Source organism: Gekko japonicus, unplaced genomic scaffold, assembly GCF_001447785.1.
Source record: "Gekko japonicus isolate JY-2015 unplaced genomic scaffold, Gekko_japonicus_V1.1 scaffold1254, whole genome shotgun sequence".
Classification (NCBI taxonomy): domain Eukaryota; kingdom Metazoa; phylum Chordata; class Lepidosauria; order Squamata; family Gekkonidae; genus Gekko; species Gekko japonicus.
The window spans coordinates 372,385-390,128 of record NW_015167088.1 but is presented as its reverse complement, the minus strand read 5'-3'; the positions used below and the strand labels follow the sequence as shown (position 1 = coordinate 390,128).

The 17,744-nt window shown below is 42.4% G+C and overlaps 1 protein-coding gene across 1 annotated transcript in view; it reads left to right on the top strand.

The window, feature by feature from the left end:
- LOC107111822 (cytosolic phospholipase A2 beta-like) overlaps window positions 1-17,744 on the top strand; it is a 235,253-nt gene that overhangs the window by 51,528 nt on the left and 165,981 nt on the right. The window contains exons 13-19 of the mRNA XM_015412860.1: window positions 252-340; window positions 1,713-1,750; window positions 2,298-2,433; window positions 3,547-3,683; window positions 4,935-5,157; window positions 5,323-5,440; window positions 10,324-10,461. Coding sequence (XP_015268346.1) covers window positions 252-340; window positions 1,713-1,750; window positions 2,298-2,433; window positions 3,547-3,683; window positions 4,935-5,157; window positions 5,323-5,440; window positions 10,324-10,461 — 879 coding nt within the window. The remainder of the gene's footprint in view (window positions 1-251; window positions 341-1,712; window positions 1,751-2,297; window positions 2,434-3,546; window positions 3,684-4,934; window positions 5,158-5,322; window positions 5,441-10,323; window positions 10,462-17,744) is intronic.

Genomic DNA, 17,744 nt, shown 5'->3' with positions numbered 1-17,744 from the left:
TTTCAGTTTCATGTTGCATATACACAGGAAAATATGCATGTTGACCAATAAACAAAAAATGGTGACTGCGCATAGTGAGAGGATTGTGCATTGCAAAAGCTTTCCAATATGCAGAGTAGGAGCACCAAAATTGCAATGACTGAAAAGAGCTAAAGGAGCAGCAGATTGTAACTAGATCCCTAGCAGACCCTAATAATTGTAGATTTCTACAAAGACTGGAACATTTATGAACATTGAATACTTTCCCCTAGAACATAAAAATATTGTCCTTTCGGTGACTGAATCATTTGAAGAAGCACAGAAGATTACCCAGGACTCAGAAATCTTCCACTTCCATTGTGTAAAGAACTGGGAACCAATGCTTGCCAGCTCTAAGGCGGGAAATACCTGGAGGCAGGGGTCATTTGGGGGGGGGACGCGGGGGGACGCCATCCCCCCGGGTGAGGTGCGGGAGGGCGGGGCCTGGAGCTCCCTGCTGGTGCCCGCTGGAGGTCGCCGCCGGCTGTGGGGAGGACACACTTCCGGTGATGTCAGGGTGTGTGGCATATGCTAATGAGTTATGCTAATGAGTCCCCCTAGCTCTTTTTCTACGAAATGACCCCTGATTTCTCCAGTGCTCCCAGAGGCTGGTTTGGCTAGTAGAGTGATGACCCTACAGAGTAGGGATGTGGTTATGATATGGCCCTTAATGAGCTTTAATTATGTGAGAATGACCCAGAATGGAAATGACACTTTTCCAATGTAGGAAGGCTCAAACGAGACACGAAAATGGCAGCCATGTTTGTTTTTGATGTTACTGCCTTGTTCACCTATAAAAAGGGGGGAGTGGGAGAACCTCATTTTAAAAAGGAAAGGACATGAGGGAATGGGTACCTATTGATGACTAAAATGCTTGCAATCCATTTCAGAGTAATTCCCTTGGGAAAAAACTATTTAGGGACACTGCAGTTGGCTGCCCAGGAGTGTCACTGAAATCTCTTCCAGAGGGAAAAGAAACAAAATTCACCTTGCCTTTTACAAAGGTATGTGGACTGATGTTTATATTTGAGCTTTAGGTGTGCTTGAAATAGAGACCCAGTGTGGTATAGAGTATCGAGTGTAGGAATAGGACCAGTGAGACATAGGTTCAAATCCCTGCTTGCCAATAGTTATCTGTCAGCCTAACCTACTTCATGGAGCTGCTGTGTTACTAAAACAGAAGACAGGAGAGCTATGTGCACTGTCCTGAGCTTTTTGAACAAGGGATGAGATAAAAATGCACTGAAGAAAAGAATAATTGTAGTTTCAGAACAGAGAACATAAAGACAAAAATGTTAATTACGTAATGTTCACATGGGGTAAACTGTTAAATTTGTAGTAGCTGATTGTCTTCAAAGAAAGGTTTTGGGAGTCTAAAAAAAAAGATGAGGATTAGATTGCTTTTTTAAAAAAATAGTAAGCTTGACTCTTTTCTCCCCAATCAAACATTTGCTTTTGGCCAGCATCTAAGGGGGAAACTGTCTAGATCCTAGCGGGAAAGTTAACCCCTTGGTGTGATTTTGGGGCCACAGCAGTGGAAGGGGAGAAGCACAAGGTGATGGTGGTTACTTCTGCTGCTCTTAGATGCCGAGAAATGTCATATTTACCAATGAGATCTTGGTTAGAGAATGGCCATTACAAAAAGTATGTGCCTCATATCTTAACATAGTTCATCTTGACATTTTCCTTCTCAGAACGAACATTTGATACTGCAGCTCAAAGTTAACAATTGGTAAGAAATTCTTGTCTATTCATTTTAACTCATGTGCAATGTGGTTTAGCCTAATCCAGCAAGGCTTGGATTTTGCTTTAGGAAAATCCACTGTTTCAGCAGAACAAATAACTCTGTCTCTTCTCTTAACAACGGTTGGAGACTAGATACAATTAGGATCTGTTATTAATGATGGTGATGGAGGGCCCAGACTTATGCACTGTATTAATGAATGCTATATTTAAAACTAACATGATAGTGTGATGATCCCTTTTGCTTGCAAATCATGTATTGTGTACTTGATCAAGTTCCTGCTCTTAAATCCACACAGTAGAGATGGGAGCATTCAAAACCACTGGAATGGGAGCAACTGGTTTCAGGACAAGGGACCTCATGCACTAACTAACAAATGGAATGCTGTGGGGATTCCATCCCATGAGACAACCCCCCCACACACACAAATATCAGAAGGGGGAACAGATTGTTCGATTGTAAGGTATACAACAGATACATCAGAGACCGAAGCAAAATTTTCATGCACATCCTCATCTCTTTCTTTCCATTCCAGCCTTGGAGCTTTAGATGTACGTTTGGGATGTGATCTCTGTGGGGCTGAGCAGGAGTTCCTTCATAAGCGGAAAAACATGGTTGCCGCTGCTCTTAAAAAGGTTCTTCAGCTGGACCAGGAACTGCAAGGACATGAGGTGTGGTGGGCTTCATTTTGTAACCAAACATGGATGGGGGAAGAGAAGTGCTTTGAAGTGTTAGTGTATTAAACTAAAATATTAGTGCAAAAAACACTAGATTGAGATGATGATGATGATGATGATTTTGATTTATTAATTGCCCTATCCCCGCTAAGCAACGAAAGGCATAAAGCCACAAGACATATGATGAGAACGTTAACATTCTAATCACAAATGGAATTAAAATAGAAAGTTAAAAATCAGATTTAAAAAGTCCAAGATGGCATCTCTAGAATTTACATCCCAGTTCTGGACTGTCTGGACGCTTCTGGGCAGATTAGGTTTATATTAAGTTTATAAATACTGTAGAGAAACAGAGAGAGAGAGAGAGAGAGAGAGAGAGAGGGAGGGAGGGAGAGAGAGCGCTAAATTGAAGAAATCACCAGCGAAGCAAAACACTGCTGCAGGAAAACATTGTCAGAGATTTCATAAGGAGCCTGACAAAGATGCTTACCAAGGACAATCAAACATAGAAGGTCAAAGGCATTTCTTCCTATAGTTAAGTTCCCTGAGGAAGAGTGAGTAGAATTTACATCCCAGTTCTGGACTGTCTGGACGCTTCTGGGCAGATTAGGTTTATATTAAGTTTATAAATACTGTAGAGAAACAGAGAGAGAGAGAGAGAGAGAGAGAGAGGGAGGGAGGGAGAGAGAGCGCTAAATTGAAGAAATCACCAGCGAAGCAAAACACTGCTGCAGGAAAACATTGTCAGAGATTTCATAAGGAGCCTGACAAGGATGCTTACCAAGGACAATCAAACATAGAAGGTCAAAGGCATTTCTTCCCATAGTCAAGTTCCCTGAGGAAGCCGGTGTCTTTTAACTCTGCTTCTGCGGCGGAGCAGAATGGGTTGCCGATGGCTGCGGGATGCTTCCCAGATGTTGTTGTCTGATCATGCCCTTTAAATCCGCCCGGCATTCGCGCCTATGTTGGGTCTAATTGTCTGTATTATTGCGGCCCTTGATAGATATTTTGTTCCTTGGTTTTTAATCCTAGTTTTTCCTTTGGGAGCCCCCTGAATTTTGTAGGCATCCTAATAACAAGTTTGATTTCATTTTTATGTTTCCATAGGTCCCAGTACTAGCGGTCATGGCAACTGGGGGAGGAGTCAGGGCCATGTCAGCATTCTATGGCCACCTCTTTGCTCTTCAGAAACTTAACCTCCTAGACTGTGTTACGTATATTACTGGAGCCTCTGGCTCAACATGGTAAGGCATATTAGGATGACTGCCACTCTTAGGGTTAACAAACATCCAGCCGTTCTAGCCTTATCCTTTAACTGTTACACATTTTGCATTTTTTAATACATGACAAATGCAATAGAATCATAGTAACTTGGGCATATTCTTCATTCTGGAATTTATGGTGACAGTGGTATACCTATGCTGGGTTAATGCTGGACAATTTTTTTGGTGGGGGAAACAACATGTCTTGGAAATCATTGCATGCTGGAAAACAGGGTCATATGTTTAATATGTTCTCCAGAGCATCACTGAAAATCATATTTATTTATGGGGTCTCTTAAGCATTTATAAAGAGACACAGACAATAAAGCACAGTTGTGTAGGATCAGACGGTCTACCATTCTGTTCCACATGGTGGTCAACCAGATGCCTCAAATGACCTGCCAGCCAAAACCTTGCCTTGTTGGCTTCCAGGACTGGTATTCAGAGAGTTACTACTTCTGGATGTGGCATTTTCATTTAGCCCCTGATGAACCAATCGTCCATGAATTTGCTTAACCCCTCCTTTAAAGCCAAATAAAGCAGTTTCCATGACTACATCCCACAGTGGTGAATTCCATAAGTGAATTTGGAAAGCCATAGTTGAATGAAGATGTATTTCTGGACTCTGGTGCAAAACTGGTTTGCTGAGGGTCAGACAAGATGTGATGGTGCCAGTCTTTTTTTTTGCATGCCTTCCCTGTTTACATATAAAGCAGGGGATGGAGGGCAGGTCTGATGTTTTACAATAAAAGAGATGAGCAGTTGAGGGAAACACCCTTCCAGTACTTGTATGTACCTTTCCTCCCCTTGGAACTCAATTAATGGATGACTCATGCTGGCCCATGGAGCAGATGTGGCATTTGCCCACCCCTCCTCCTTGGAGGAATCATGAGGGTGGGGGAGCCTATCAGTGCTCAGCATGGGAGCACTGGCCAATCTGGGCTTGGCTTGCTGGCTAGGTCTAGTGGTGGCAGCCATCCCCCCATTCAGTTCAGTGGAAGAGGCATAGAGGAAAGGGCTAAATGCTAACCCCACTCCCCAGGTAGTTGTCCCCAGTCTTCAAAGCAGCTATGTGGAGCTGCTAATTATTTTTTAAAAACCCAAAATCTTGAGAAATTCTAATCACAGAAGTGTCATGTTGTTTGTGCTTAAAACAATTTACCTGCGAATGGTGTTAGGAGTGGACCAATTACATTCTTGTCTTGTTGTAAACAGCATCATTTCCCCCCCTAGGACCATGAGAAATTTGTATGAGGATGCTAACTGGTCTCAGAAGGATCTAGTGGGCCTGATCCATAAAGCAAGGAAAGGTATTACCAGAAGCAAGTCAAGTGCATTCTCCATGGACGCGCTAAAGCACTATGACATGGAGCTGCAGCAGAGGGTTCAAGAGGGCCATTCAGTTTCTTTTACTGATCTGTGGTCACTTATTATTGACCGCATGTTCCATGATGAGGTATGTACTGCATGGACCCCCACCTTCCATCAAGAGGGCTTATTTCTTTTCCAGAACATTCTGGCTTTTCCATATGGAAGAATGAGTACTGGAAGCATCAGTTGCTTCATAATTTCTTCTCTGTATGAATTTGTTTCTTGTGTGTCACTGTTTTCTCTTGCTTAGCTGAATGACAGCAAACTATCAAATCAGCAACAGGCTGTGAGTGTAGGACAAAATCCATTGCCCATCTACGTGGCCCTGAATGTCAAGGAGAAGTCCCAAAGCAGTTTTGAATTTAAAGGTAACCAGCCCCATGATGTTATTTTGTCCTTCAGTTTAAATGGGGAGAAAAATCCTAAAAATGTCTCACCGGTATTATATTAGCCTAGCTCATCATGGACATTATGCTACTGTGAATGATTATTGTGCTTATCGTATACAGCTTTGAGCATTGCAAATGAATGTCACAGGAGTCACTTCTTAAAGGAGAAAGAAAGCGGAGAATGAGATGCTAGCAACTAATAATAAACATTTATCTCAAAAATGTGGTAACAAGTCAAAACTATAACAATAGCAACATTCAACAGGTAAATATTTCAATATTCAACAGGTAGGTATAACGTACAACAGGTCAATATAACACAACGAAGATTCCAGATTAATACTTCGTTTCGTTCAGCTGCTTCTTCAGGAGTATATTACTAGAGAAGAATATAAAAGCAATATATAATTGTCAAAATTATACATGCCAGACTGGACAAAACTAAAATAAGTTAATTCCAGATTAATACTTCGTTTCGTTCAGCTGCTTCTTCAGGAATATATTACTAGAGAAGAATATAAAAGCAATATATAATTGTCAAAATTATACATGCCAGACTGGACAAAACTAAAATAAGTTACAATACAAATACCATCATATGGTTGTGTCTCTGTACTTCCTTTGCAGTGGTCAATTTTATAATTATCTGTGAGAAAAAAGCTCCATAAGTATGGTGAGACTGGAACCAAAATATATAAATTATAATACATAAGTCTATGACTCACCAATGCGATTTCGAAAAATTAATTAACAGCAAGCTTCTTAAACGGGCATCAGTCAGAAAGCTTAAGACATAACTTTGTTAAATTGATTGCTGGAATGCCTCTGTGTGCTGAACTCCTCCCAATAAGTACAAGATGCTAAGTCCAATAATCAGTGACCTCAAAACTGGCTGTAATAATTAAAGGTACAGTAACGGTGCTCCCCAATTACAAAAAAACATGAAATATACAGCATGATTAATCCCATGGGGATGGTAAGATTTTAAATGATGGATCCAAAATGCTTCACGTTTATATAATACCTTTTGTACATAAATTCTATTATATTTATTAGCAGTTAAAGTCTCCAATACAACATATGAAAGGTCATTATAATCATGACTCTTTTCAATACAGTGAGGCACCAAGGGTGAATCTAGATGTTGTTGACGGACCTGTGATTTATGCTCTATAATATGGGTTTGTATAGTATGTGTAGACATGCCAATGTAGCATTTTTCACAAGGACATTTGATTAGGTAAATTATCTATTTAGAGGCACAGTTAGAGAAATGTTTCAATATAACCTCGAAATTAAATTTAGGGAAGACTAATCTGTCAGTCTCCCATGTCTGCAGACATACAGAACATCTCCCACAGTGGTGATGGTTGGCACCTGCCAGTAATGTTCTAACAGGAGGAGTTACATTGGCCTGCACAAGAATGTCTCGAAGGCACCTGGTTTTTCTGAAGCCAATTCGTGGCTTTTCTGTACAGCCGGGAATGCCACTAACAATGTGCCAATGCCTTTAAATGATCATTCTTTTTAATCTGTTCAGCAAATGGAGTATATTCAAAAGCACACAAAGTACTGTCAGATCGAGGTTTGTGAAAAGCAAGTTCAAAGAGGCTCCTGCATGTTCTAATTTATGTTCTTGAGGAGGCATTTTCAATAACATGAGTAGGATATCCTTGTGCTAAAAACTGGCTGTTAAGCTTATTACATTCTATCTCATAATGTGTAAATGTGCAATTATGCTTAGCATGAGGATATTGGCCGTAAGGAAGGTTATACCTTAAATATCTCACATGGTGAGAACTAAAATGTAAATGCAAGTTCTTGTCCGATGGTCTAGTGTAAGTCTTAACTGCCAAATTTCTAGAATGGGTAATGAAAACTGCAGTATCCAGAAAATTAATTTCAGTGGAGCTCTGATGGGAAGTAAATTTTATAGTGAGATGTCTATGATTAAGCCAATCTCCAAAGCCTTGACATTTCGTCATGTCCCTAAAAACAAGAAACAAATAATCAATAAACCCTTTGAAGAAAAAAATATTTTCAAAAAACGGATTAGTTAAAGGGTTAGAAAGCCAATCAGATTCAAATTTAGCCATGAAAAGGTTTGCCACCCTGGGGGTAAAAGAGCTCCCCATAGCTACCCCTCTAAATTGTAAATAGAAGTTATCTTCAAACCTAAAAAAACTTCCTTCAAAAATTATGTCAACCAAATCCATTAAGAAATGTGTAGGAGTTGAATATATTGACAGGCTTCCTCATGGGGAATATTAGTGTACTACATCTAAAGTAACCAAAATTGCATTGGATGGAACTGGCATATTTTCAATTTTAGTTATGAAATCTTTAGTATCTTTAAGAAAAGAAGGAATCAATTGTGTCAGAGGTTGGGAAAAGAAATCAACATATTTAGAAAGAGGTTCCAACACTGAATTAGAACCAGAAACAATTGGGCGCCTGGGAGGTGGCAAGCCAGGTTTGTGGATTTTAGGCAATATATAGAAAATAGGTAGTCTAGGAAATTTATTCACTAAGTATTCCGCTGTAGAGTGATTAATATAATCCAGGGCTAAAGCCTTGTTAATCACAGTTTTAATAATTCTCAAAATCTCTGTTGTAGGATCAGAAGGAATAGGCAAATAAAAATCAGTATCCTGTAAAAGGTGGTTTACTATAAAATATCTTGTTTGTCTAAAATAACAATGCCACTACCCTTGTCTGTCATCATTAACCAAATTTTGCAATATTTTACTCTCTTCTAAAGTAAGATTGTATTTATGATGATATCTAGAATTCTCCAAAGCCTCAATATCTTCAAGGATCAGACATTCAAAAACTACAATAGAGGAGGAACAGTAATATTTGGTACAAACTGAGATTTGGGTTTAAAAGGACAAAATTTGAATTTGCTTCACTGCCAAAAACAATTTAAAGAGATCAATTCTAGTTTGAAATTAATTGTATTTTGGTGTTGGGACAAAACCTAGGCCCATGTTCAAAAGATGAATTTCTTGAGATGTGAGTGCTCTCGAGGATAAGTTAGTAACTAGATTTTCTTCCTCCTGAGTTGTGGGGGAAGCTGGTGCAAAAAAATTCTGCTGGACCATGCTTTAAATTTTTCTATAAAGACTAGGTCTATAAGAGGGGCCTTCATCCCCCCGAAGTATTAGTAGAGTCCTCTGCTTCTGTGGTATCATGATCAGAATGGGTAATCCAGGAGTCTGCCCACGATACTCATCGAGTGTTATTTTCATTGGGAGAGCACCATTTATAAATCCTGTTTTGGACATAATCTTGATTGTCTCTTTGATATTTTTTGATTTTATTATTCTTAGTTTTTTTCTCGAAATACTTTAATTCTTCCTCCAGGGCTTTAATACAGCTCCCGAAATATCAGCAGCAGTGTTCCCTCTAAGCTGAGCTAGTGTGAGCTAGCTCACAGTTTTTTAGCCTCCGGCTCACACATGTTTGTCTTAGCTCAGGAAGGATGGCTCCAGAGCAAACTAATCTTGCAGTAGCCAAATGGCTCACTCACAACTTTAATGCCAGCAGCTCACAAAGTAGAATTTTTACTCACAGGACTCCATAGCTTAGAGGGAACATTGATCAGGAGGCATGGAGTTTTTAAGCTTATCCTCCATTGTTTTAAGTTCTAGATCAAGTTTTTCTGTTTCTGTAAATGCTTGGTCAATAATGAGTAACATTAAATCATATGAACACTTATTAAGGATAGCAATCCATTTGTTCTGGAACTCCTCACATTCCAAAAACATGGCTGGTCCTTTTTGCATACGCAGACCTCTAGGTGTCATATTAGATTGGCAATAGACATTTAATGAGAAAGCATGTAAAGCTAATTTCACTTTCTTCTTATGCAAAATTTCCAATTTAGTCCAGTCTATACATGGTTATTATTATTTGCTAGCATCTCATTCTCAGCTTTCTTTCTCCTTTATGATTTATGCTGGGAAGTCTTTTTGTGCATACAGGAGTTACTTCTTGCATTTGACTGGCTCAACAATTTTACACAGTTCCCCTCTGCTAAATGTATGTCTATATCTTCCAGCACAAGTACATGCTTCATGCATCTGATGAAGCAGGTTGTGATACACATAAGAACATAAAGAATCCATGTTGGATCTGGCCAATGTCCCATCCAGTCCACCACTCTGTGTCACACAGTGGCCAAACCCCAGAAAGTACACAAAAGCTTGCACCACAGTATATCTGTTAGTCTTTAACATGCTACAAGACTCATTTTTGTTTTCACAAATTTGTATATAGTTTTAAGGCAATCTGTGTGAAAAAGATGCTAACACTAGGGGTGATTTCTCACGAGAGCTGCCTCGCAGCACAGCGCTGTTTGCCTCGACACAAACGTGTCAATTTCACACCCGAAGCTGCGGGGCTGCATTTGACTCGGGGCTTCGCCCGTTTTCCTCCGCAGTTTCATGATCCTAAAAAACCAGGATCACAAAATTGCGGAGGAAATATAATGACACATACAGTGTAAGGTAAAATAATTACAGCAATAACAAAATATGTGTAAATACCTAATAAACAATATATCTTCAAAAAGATTATATGCACTCTTGTGAGTTACAGCAAACATATCTATATAGGTGCTTTTTGTTGCTAGCTTGCAGAGGCAGTAATTATGAAAGGAAGTGTGATGTAAAGCCTTGAGCTTTTCCTGAGATGTGTTGTCAATAACTGCTCATTTATGTAGGTTTCTTGCTACTTTTTGTCATCATTATTCTCTTATACTCCAGTTTATATCATGTTTATACTTATGGTACTTGATTTACATGTTTTAACACAGGAGATATGTCCTCTCAATTAGTTATCTCATGTTCTGTTTATAGAGTGGTGTGAATTCTCCCCCTATGAGGTGGGATTTCCTAAATATGGGGGCTTCATTCCCTCAGAGAATTTTGGAAGTAAATTCTTCATGGGACGGCTGATGAAGAAAATACCAGAATCTAAGATCTGCTTTTTGGAAGGTAACTTAATTTTGATAAGAGGAATCATTAGCTTTTGATAAGAAAACCTGTCATATTGACCCAGCAGTGTTGTCTTGAGAAATGTTAGCATCAGGATTCTGGAACTCTTTGCGGTGTCAAGCAGAGTCCACATACAATAGATGTGGAAAGATCTGAAGGGAGCAAGTCAAGGAAGGGACAACTCAGATACCACTTCTTGCACAGTCTCTAATATAGGCTACTCATTCTCCCCTGCCTACTCGCTGCCAGCTCTACAACTGTGAACCACTGTTATGTTGCCATGGACGAAGTCCCTCCACAGTTGGCTGTCAGAACTTACCGTATTTTTCGGACCATAAGACGCACTTTTTCTTTGAAAAAAAGTGGGAGGAAAAGTGAGTGCGTCTTATGGACCGAAGGCGGCGCTGCCCCCCCCCCCGCCGCATGGCGCATTTCAGGAACTGGAATGGCAGGGCCAGGAGTGTTCAGGAACTAGAATGACAGCCCCAGGGTTCAGAATATTTTTTTCCCTGTTTACCTCCTCTAAAAACTAGGTGCGTCTTATGGTCAGGTGCGTCTTATGGTCCGAAAAATACGGGTAGATTATTCCATGCTTTAAAAAAAAAAAAAGAACATTGATTCACTGGAATCTTCTAAAGAAGTAAGTCGACAAAGATGCTGACAGTGTTGGTTTTCTATATGCTTACAGGAGTGTGGAGTAATATATTTTCCTTGAATCTGGTTGATGTCTGGAATGCTGCTCAAAGCTCATACCCACTCTGGCAGTTGCCCAACCCAGGGAAAGAAAAAGATGACAGTAAGAGCCTTCTGCTATGTGTTTTATTCGTAATGACAAATGTTCAACAAAGAGAAGGAACTGAGAAGAAAATTCATTCCAATGCAGAGAATTTACAAAAGGAATTATTGCAGTATGTACATTATAGCTAATTTAGTACTTTCCACATTCAGTTTTTTCACCCTTGAAGCTGCAGTGATGGTTCCCACATTTAAGCCAGATGTTCCTTTTTTTTGATTCCTCAGGAAAACACAACCTCCTCTAGCTAATATCTTTCCCCATTTATATAAACATCTTGGGCACAATCTAAGTGCACATGTATGTGAATGTGCATACGGGCATATGCTTAATTCTGTGCTCATAGATCAGCTGAGACAGAGAAGACCTGGGTGACACTCGGAAGTCTTCCCCTCTTTCCCCCTGCCTGTTCCTGTCACTATCTTTTCTCCTTGTATCGTTAGCTGCTTTGAGTCCCCATTGAGGAGAAAAGTGGAATGTAAATAAATAGAGTGGAAATTTTTTGGTTGTTATCGGAACAGTTGCTCTTGGGGGCATTTTTTAAAAGGGGGGTAAGGAGGATGAAGTTCACTGTGTTGAAAAGAAAGGAGAAAGACACCACTGCAAGCTTGAACACTGCAAATCACTCGCGAGCACATTAAAAGGCTGTCTGGATTGTGGGCTACAAGGACTTGAGAAAGGTGCACCGGAATCATGATTTCTATTCTAAGCTGTTGTTACACTAAGACTAGAAGCCTTTAATGGCTACTAAGTTATCTTCTTAATCTTCTACTTTGTGATGGTTCCTTTTGAGCATCTGCATTTGGGTATCTGGTCTTCTTCCCGGTGCTCTAATATTGCCGGTACATTCTATACATTTCCTTTGATTGTCTGGTTTGGTGTAGTGGTTAAGTGCGCGGACTCTAATCTGGGAGAACCGGGTTTGAGTCCCCCCTCCTCCACTTGCACCTGGCTGGATGACCTTGGGCAAGCCGTAGTTCTGATAAGAGCTGTTCTTGAAAAAGAGCAGTTTCTGTCAGAGCTCTCTCAGCCTCGCCTACCTCGCAGGGTGTCTGTTGTGGGGAGGGGAAGGGAAAGGAGTTTGTAAGCCGCTCTGAGACACCTTTGGGTTGTGAAGGGCGGGGTATAAGTCCAATCTCTTCTTCTTCTTCTTCTTCTTCTTCTTCTTCTTCTTCTTCTTCTTCTTCTTCTTCTTCTTCTTCTTCTTCTTCTTCTTCTTCTTCTTCTTCTTCTTCTTGTATTTCAAAATTGTTAAAATAGGACTGCACAATTTGTATCAGCACCCTAAATAAAGGTATAGGACACCAAATATATGGGCTAAGTTTTATTAGTGGATTATCTACATCAACATAACACTACCCTAAAGTTTAGTGGTGGTTGCTGCTCAGAAGCATCCTAGCCAGTTTACCAGCATTTAGGGCAAATCCATCCTGACTCCAAATTTGGTCAGCATTACTGTTGGCTTTGTTCATCCTACCCTGTATGTAACAAACAGTGCTGAGTGGTGTTAAGTCTCATCTCCCTGGACTCCCCACACTGAATCTGTTAAGCCCCCCATGCCTCAGGGTGCCTGCAAATTAACCCTATTCATGCCCTACCAATTGGCACTGTTCCTGCCTTCTCTTGTTATGGCCTAACCAGTTCAAGGCCAGGCCTAGTTATAATTAAATCACCCCTAGATAAAAAGTATCCTCTTCCATACCAATCTGAAGGAAAACAAATATTCTTGGCTCAGCCCCTAAAAGGTGATTAGCTGTGGGATTAACATCTCTCACCTGTTTTATGTGCAGGGTAGGAGGAACATATTGGGAACAGGTACTTGTTAATACAGCAAAGTTGCACAATCAGGAAAGGATAGTATCATGTGCAGTGAACAGACTCCAACCAAGTATATGGCAAAAAAGTTAAAACTTACATTTATTAAGGCAGATTCAATTCACATCCATGTTGCAGTAGAAAGGAGATATAAACCTAATCTAAAGGATACTATTCCTGTTACAAATAGCCAGCTAATCTGGCTGTACATGTGTACAAGTATGATGGCATGACTCTGCGAGAGAGACCTGTAGACGTGTCCTGCTTCTTGCAGGTCCATGAGGACAGAGAGAGAGAGAGCACAAAGAGCACAGGAAGAGAAGGAAGAGTCAGAGAGAAGCTCCCATCTTAAACAAAGAGAAGATAATGCATACAAAGAGCAATATAGCACCCCCAATGTCCAGGCATGCTTTACTCCAACAGAACAAAGGACCAGGGATGAGATCCAAGTGCGGAAAGAACCTAGCTGTTCCCAACTCCCATTAGCTTGACTGGAGAGGGAAAACCAGAACAGCCTGAAGGCGAGTAAGTGTCTCATGACCCCTTTAAAATATACTGGTGTACCACAGCTAGATAAACTGGGAAATAGATTCCATCTCATATTGTATTATTAAGGATATAGCAATAAATAATGGTTAATACTTTCTGTTAGAATCCTTATGGTCACGATCAGCATTCTAATGTGGAGAAGATGAGTGAGCGGCATCCTGGGACTTGCATGCACAACATGCAGTTAAGATGAAGTCTATTTTTTTTTAAAGATGGAGTTTATAGTAAGGAGGGGAATGAGGAGAGATTGAATGACAAATGTTAAATAGTGGGTGTGACACAGAAGAGGCGAAGGCAGAGTGGCTGCGTCTCGTGAAGATGACATGAAGCCAGAGAGGCAGAGTGACTGCGTCCTGTGAAGTTGACATGAAGTCGGGACCATGGTGTGTGGGTGGACTCCCACTGCTGAACTGGCACCCTGGGGGCTTTGGGCCAGGACTCTTAGCAGGTGTGGCATCAGTGGACCAACAGATGTAGCTCCTGGCGAGAGCCTTCATTCACATGATGCTGGGGTGGGCTTCATGGAGGGCCTCCAGGATTCGGTTTTGGAGCTTTGTGGGGACCACTGCTTGACTTCCCCAGAGGAGGCAGCCCTTGTGGGCCGAGATCTCCTGCTGGTGGGAGGTGTACGCCATGAATTCTGCGTCCTTGCAGCTGGTCAGCCACCCCCTCCATACCCAGCTGAGGACCTGGGAGATGATGCAGTCTTTAGCTGAATGCATGGTGATGTCTGAAGTGTGTAGTGGAGGTTCAGAAATGGGAAGCGAAAGATGGCTGAGTACGTTGGCGTGGCCCATCACCTTGCCTGGCTGGCAATGCAGAGTGTATTGATAGGCCAACAGGAAGATGGACCAATGCAGGATGCAAGGTGACAGGATCTGAGGCATTTAGCAGTCCGGAGCGAAGAGTCCCAGCAAGGGCTTGTGGTCCATGGCAATGGCGAACCGACGGCCGGGAACCGACGGCCAAAGGGGTAGTCGTGAAATGTTTTGACACCAGCCACAACTGCCAGGGCCTCCTTGTTGATGTATGCATAGTTCCTCTTTGCAGAAGTCAATGTGCGTGAATAGTAGGTGATTGGCGCCTCTTGGCCATCCAGAAGCTCATGACTGAGGACAGTGCCTATGCTGTACGGAGAGGCATCACAGGCGAGGACCATTGGGAAGGACTCATTGAAATGGCTGAGAATGGAGTTGGATGTGAGCTGGGTTTTCACGTCTTGGAACACAGCATTCTGGCAGCAGCCCCAGACCCAGGGAGACTTCTTGTCCAGGAGACAGTGAAGTGGCTTGCCCAAGGCTACCTTGTGTGGCAGGAATGAGTAGTAAAAGTTCAGGAGTCCAAGAAATGCCTGGAGCTCCTGCCTTGACATTGGAGGTGGGCTGTTCACAATGGCTTTAACCTTATCGGGAGTGGGGTGTATGCCATCTGCATCGATGAGGTATCCAAGGAACTCAACCTTTGGGATGCCCAGGAGGCACTGTTCCCGCTTGACACGCAGGCCAGCAGACTGAAAGCAGTGGAGTACCTTGCAGAGGCGGCTGATGAACTCAACATTGGAGGAGCCCACAATGAGTATGTTGTCTAACATTGGAATGACTCCCGGGATAACCTTGAGGAGAGTGTCCATAAGGCCCTGGAATATCCTGGGTGCCATACTAACGCCAACCTGGAGTTGCTTGACCTTGAAGGCTCCTCGGTGGGTGACAATGGTCTGGGCTTCTAGGTGTCATCCACAGGCAGCTGCTGGTAGGCCTGGGCTAGGTCAAGCTTCCTGAAGATCTTCGAGCTGGCGAGGGAGGTGAAGTGGTGGCTGATGATGGGCACTGGATATGCATGCTGCCAAAGAGCCTTATTAAGAGTGCATTTGTAGTCTGCACATATTTGGACATCCCAATAGGGCTTAACCGAGATGATGATTGGTGTCTCCCAGCAAGCGTGAGAGACCGGCTCCAGGACACCCTGAGCAATGAGGTGGTCCAGTTCCTTGTCGATCTTGGGCTTGAGTGTTATGGGGACCCACCACACCTTCATTTGGATGGGCATGTAGGACAGGTCAAGGTGCAGTGAGACTGGGGAATGGGGTGTATGCCATCTGCATCAATGAGGTATCCAAGGAACTCAACCTTCAGGATGCCCAGGAGGCACTTTTCCCGCTTGACAAGCAGGCCTGCAGACTGGAAGCAGTGGAGTACCTTGCAGAGGCGGCTGATGAACTCAACATTGGAGGAGCCCACGATGAGTATGTTGTCTAACATTGGAATGACTCCAGAGATACCCTTGAGGAGAGTGTCCATAAGGCCCTGGAATATCCTGGGTGCCACACTAACGCCGACCTGGAGTTTCTTGACCTTGAAGGCTCCTCGGTGGGTGACAATGGTCTGGGCTTCTAGGTGTCATCAACAGGCAGCTGCTGGTAGGCCTGGGGTAGGTCAAGCTTCCTGAAGATCTTCGAACTGGCGAGGGAGGTGAAGACGTGGCTGATGATGGGAACTGGATATGCATGCTGCCAAAGAGCCTTATTAAGAGTGCATTTGTAGTCTGCACATATTTGGACATCCCAATAGGGCTTAACCGAGATGATGATTGGTGTCTCCCAGCAAGCGTGAGAGACCGGCTCCAGGACACCCTGAGCAATGAGGTGGTCCAGTTCCTTGTCGATCTTGGGCTTGAGTGTTATGGGGACCCACCAGGCCTTCATTCGGATGGGCATGGACAGGTCAAGGTGCAGTGAGACTAGGGGTCTGGTGTAGCAACCAAGAGTCCCCTTGAAGACAGGGGTGAACTCCTGGCAGACGGCGTCAAAGTCCTGTTGGCTGATGCGTTGAACTCCAGTCACCTGGATACCGAGTGGGTCGAACCATGTGAGGCCAAGGAGGCTGGTGCGGTGGCCCTCTGCAATGATCAGGTTGAGGAAACTGTTGGAGATGTAAGAATAATATAGGCACTTTTCCCCATATGTGGTGGCGGTGTGAAAAGATCCATAAATTTTGGAAAGATGTTAAACAATTAATAACAGAGATTATGGACATAGATCTACAATTGTTACCAGAAATTTACTTGCTTAATATAATACCAGATTGGTTCAGACATGATGATGTATGTATTTTATCATATACCCTTACTGCATCTAGAATACTTATTGCTAAATGTTGGAAAACCGATAGCTTACCTACTAGAGAAGAGTTGATCATAAAAATTTGTGATGTGACAGAAATGGATAAATTGAATATGATACTTTTAGGAAAAGATGAAAAAGCTTTCCAAAAAAGATGGTACAAAGTTAACAAATGGTTTAGAAATAATGTTTAATGTAATCTCCAAAATTTGATTTATATACTGCAACTTTGCTTTTCTCTTTGTAATGTAAAAATCATAAATAAATCTTTTTTTTAAAAAAGGAGTCCATCGAAGTTCTGGTAATGAACCCGGAACTTGCTGGTGCCCCAGACCGGAATGTGGTTCCCCTGCAAGTCGGTGAGCAGCAGTACATTTGGTTCCAGGGGCAGAGGTGCTTGAAGGTCTGGACAGAGATGATGGAGAGTGCCAAACCAGATTTTTCCAGTCTTGGCAATCGCCATAGGAGTTGCTTTTCCTCGGACCTCCGGGAGAAGCCTGTCAGCGCCTATGGCTGGGAGGGGGCGTGATTGTCTGCACCACCCCAGGAGCCCGAGTGAAGGGATCCAAGCCATGGGGCACTAGAGAGCCCCCCTCCGGCAAGACAAGCTGGTGAGGGGGGGCTACTCCAAGCCCCAATGGTCCCGCTATGGAGCGTCCCATATGGGAACAAGATCAGCACACCGGAGCAAGCGCTTGGTGATCAAGCGATTTCAGACACAAGCGAACAATCGTTGAAAATGTGAGTTTAAGTACAAGCAAGAACAACAAAAAACCGCACGACCCTCTCGAAAGAAAACGAGGGGTGGAGGGGACTCTGCTCCGCTAAGAACTGTTTACATGCGATTTTAAGCCAGAAAAGGGGGGGAACTACAAACGTGAATGGATTAAAATAAAGAGACTGTAAGAGCTTACCACGTGATATAAGAACTTCCAGAGACTTTGACAAACTTTTAATAAAAGTAAACAACTCTCAAACATGGCGCTGCCTTTGAAGGACCAGAGAGAC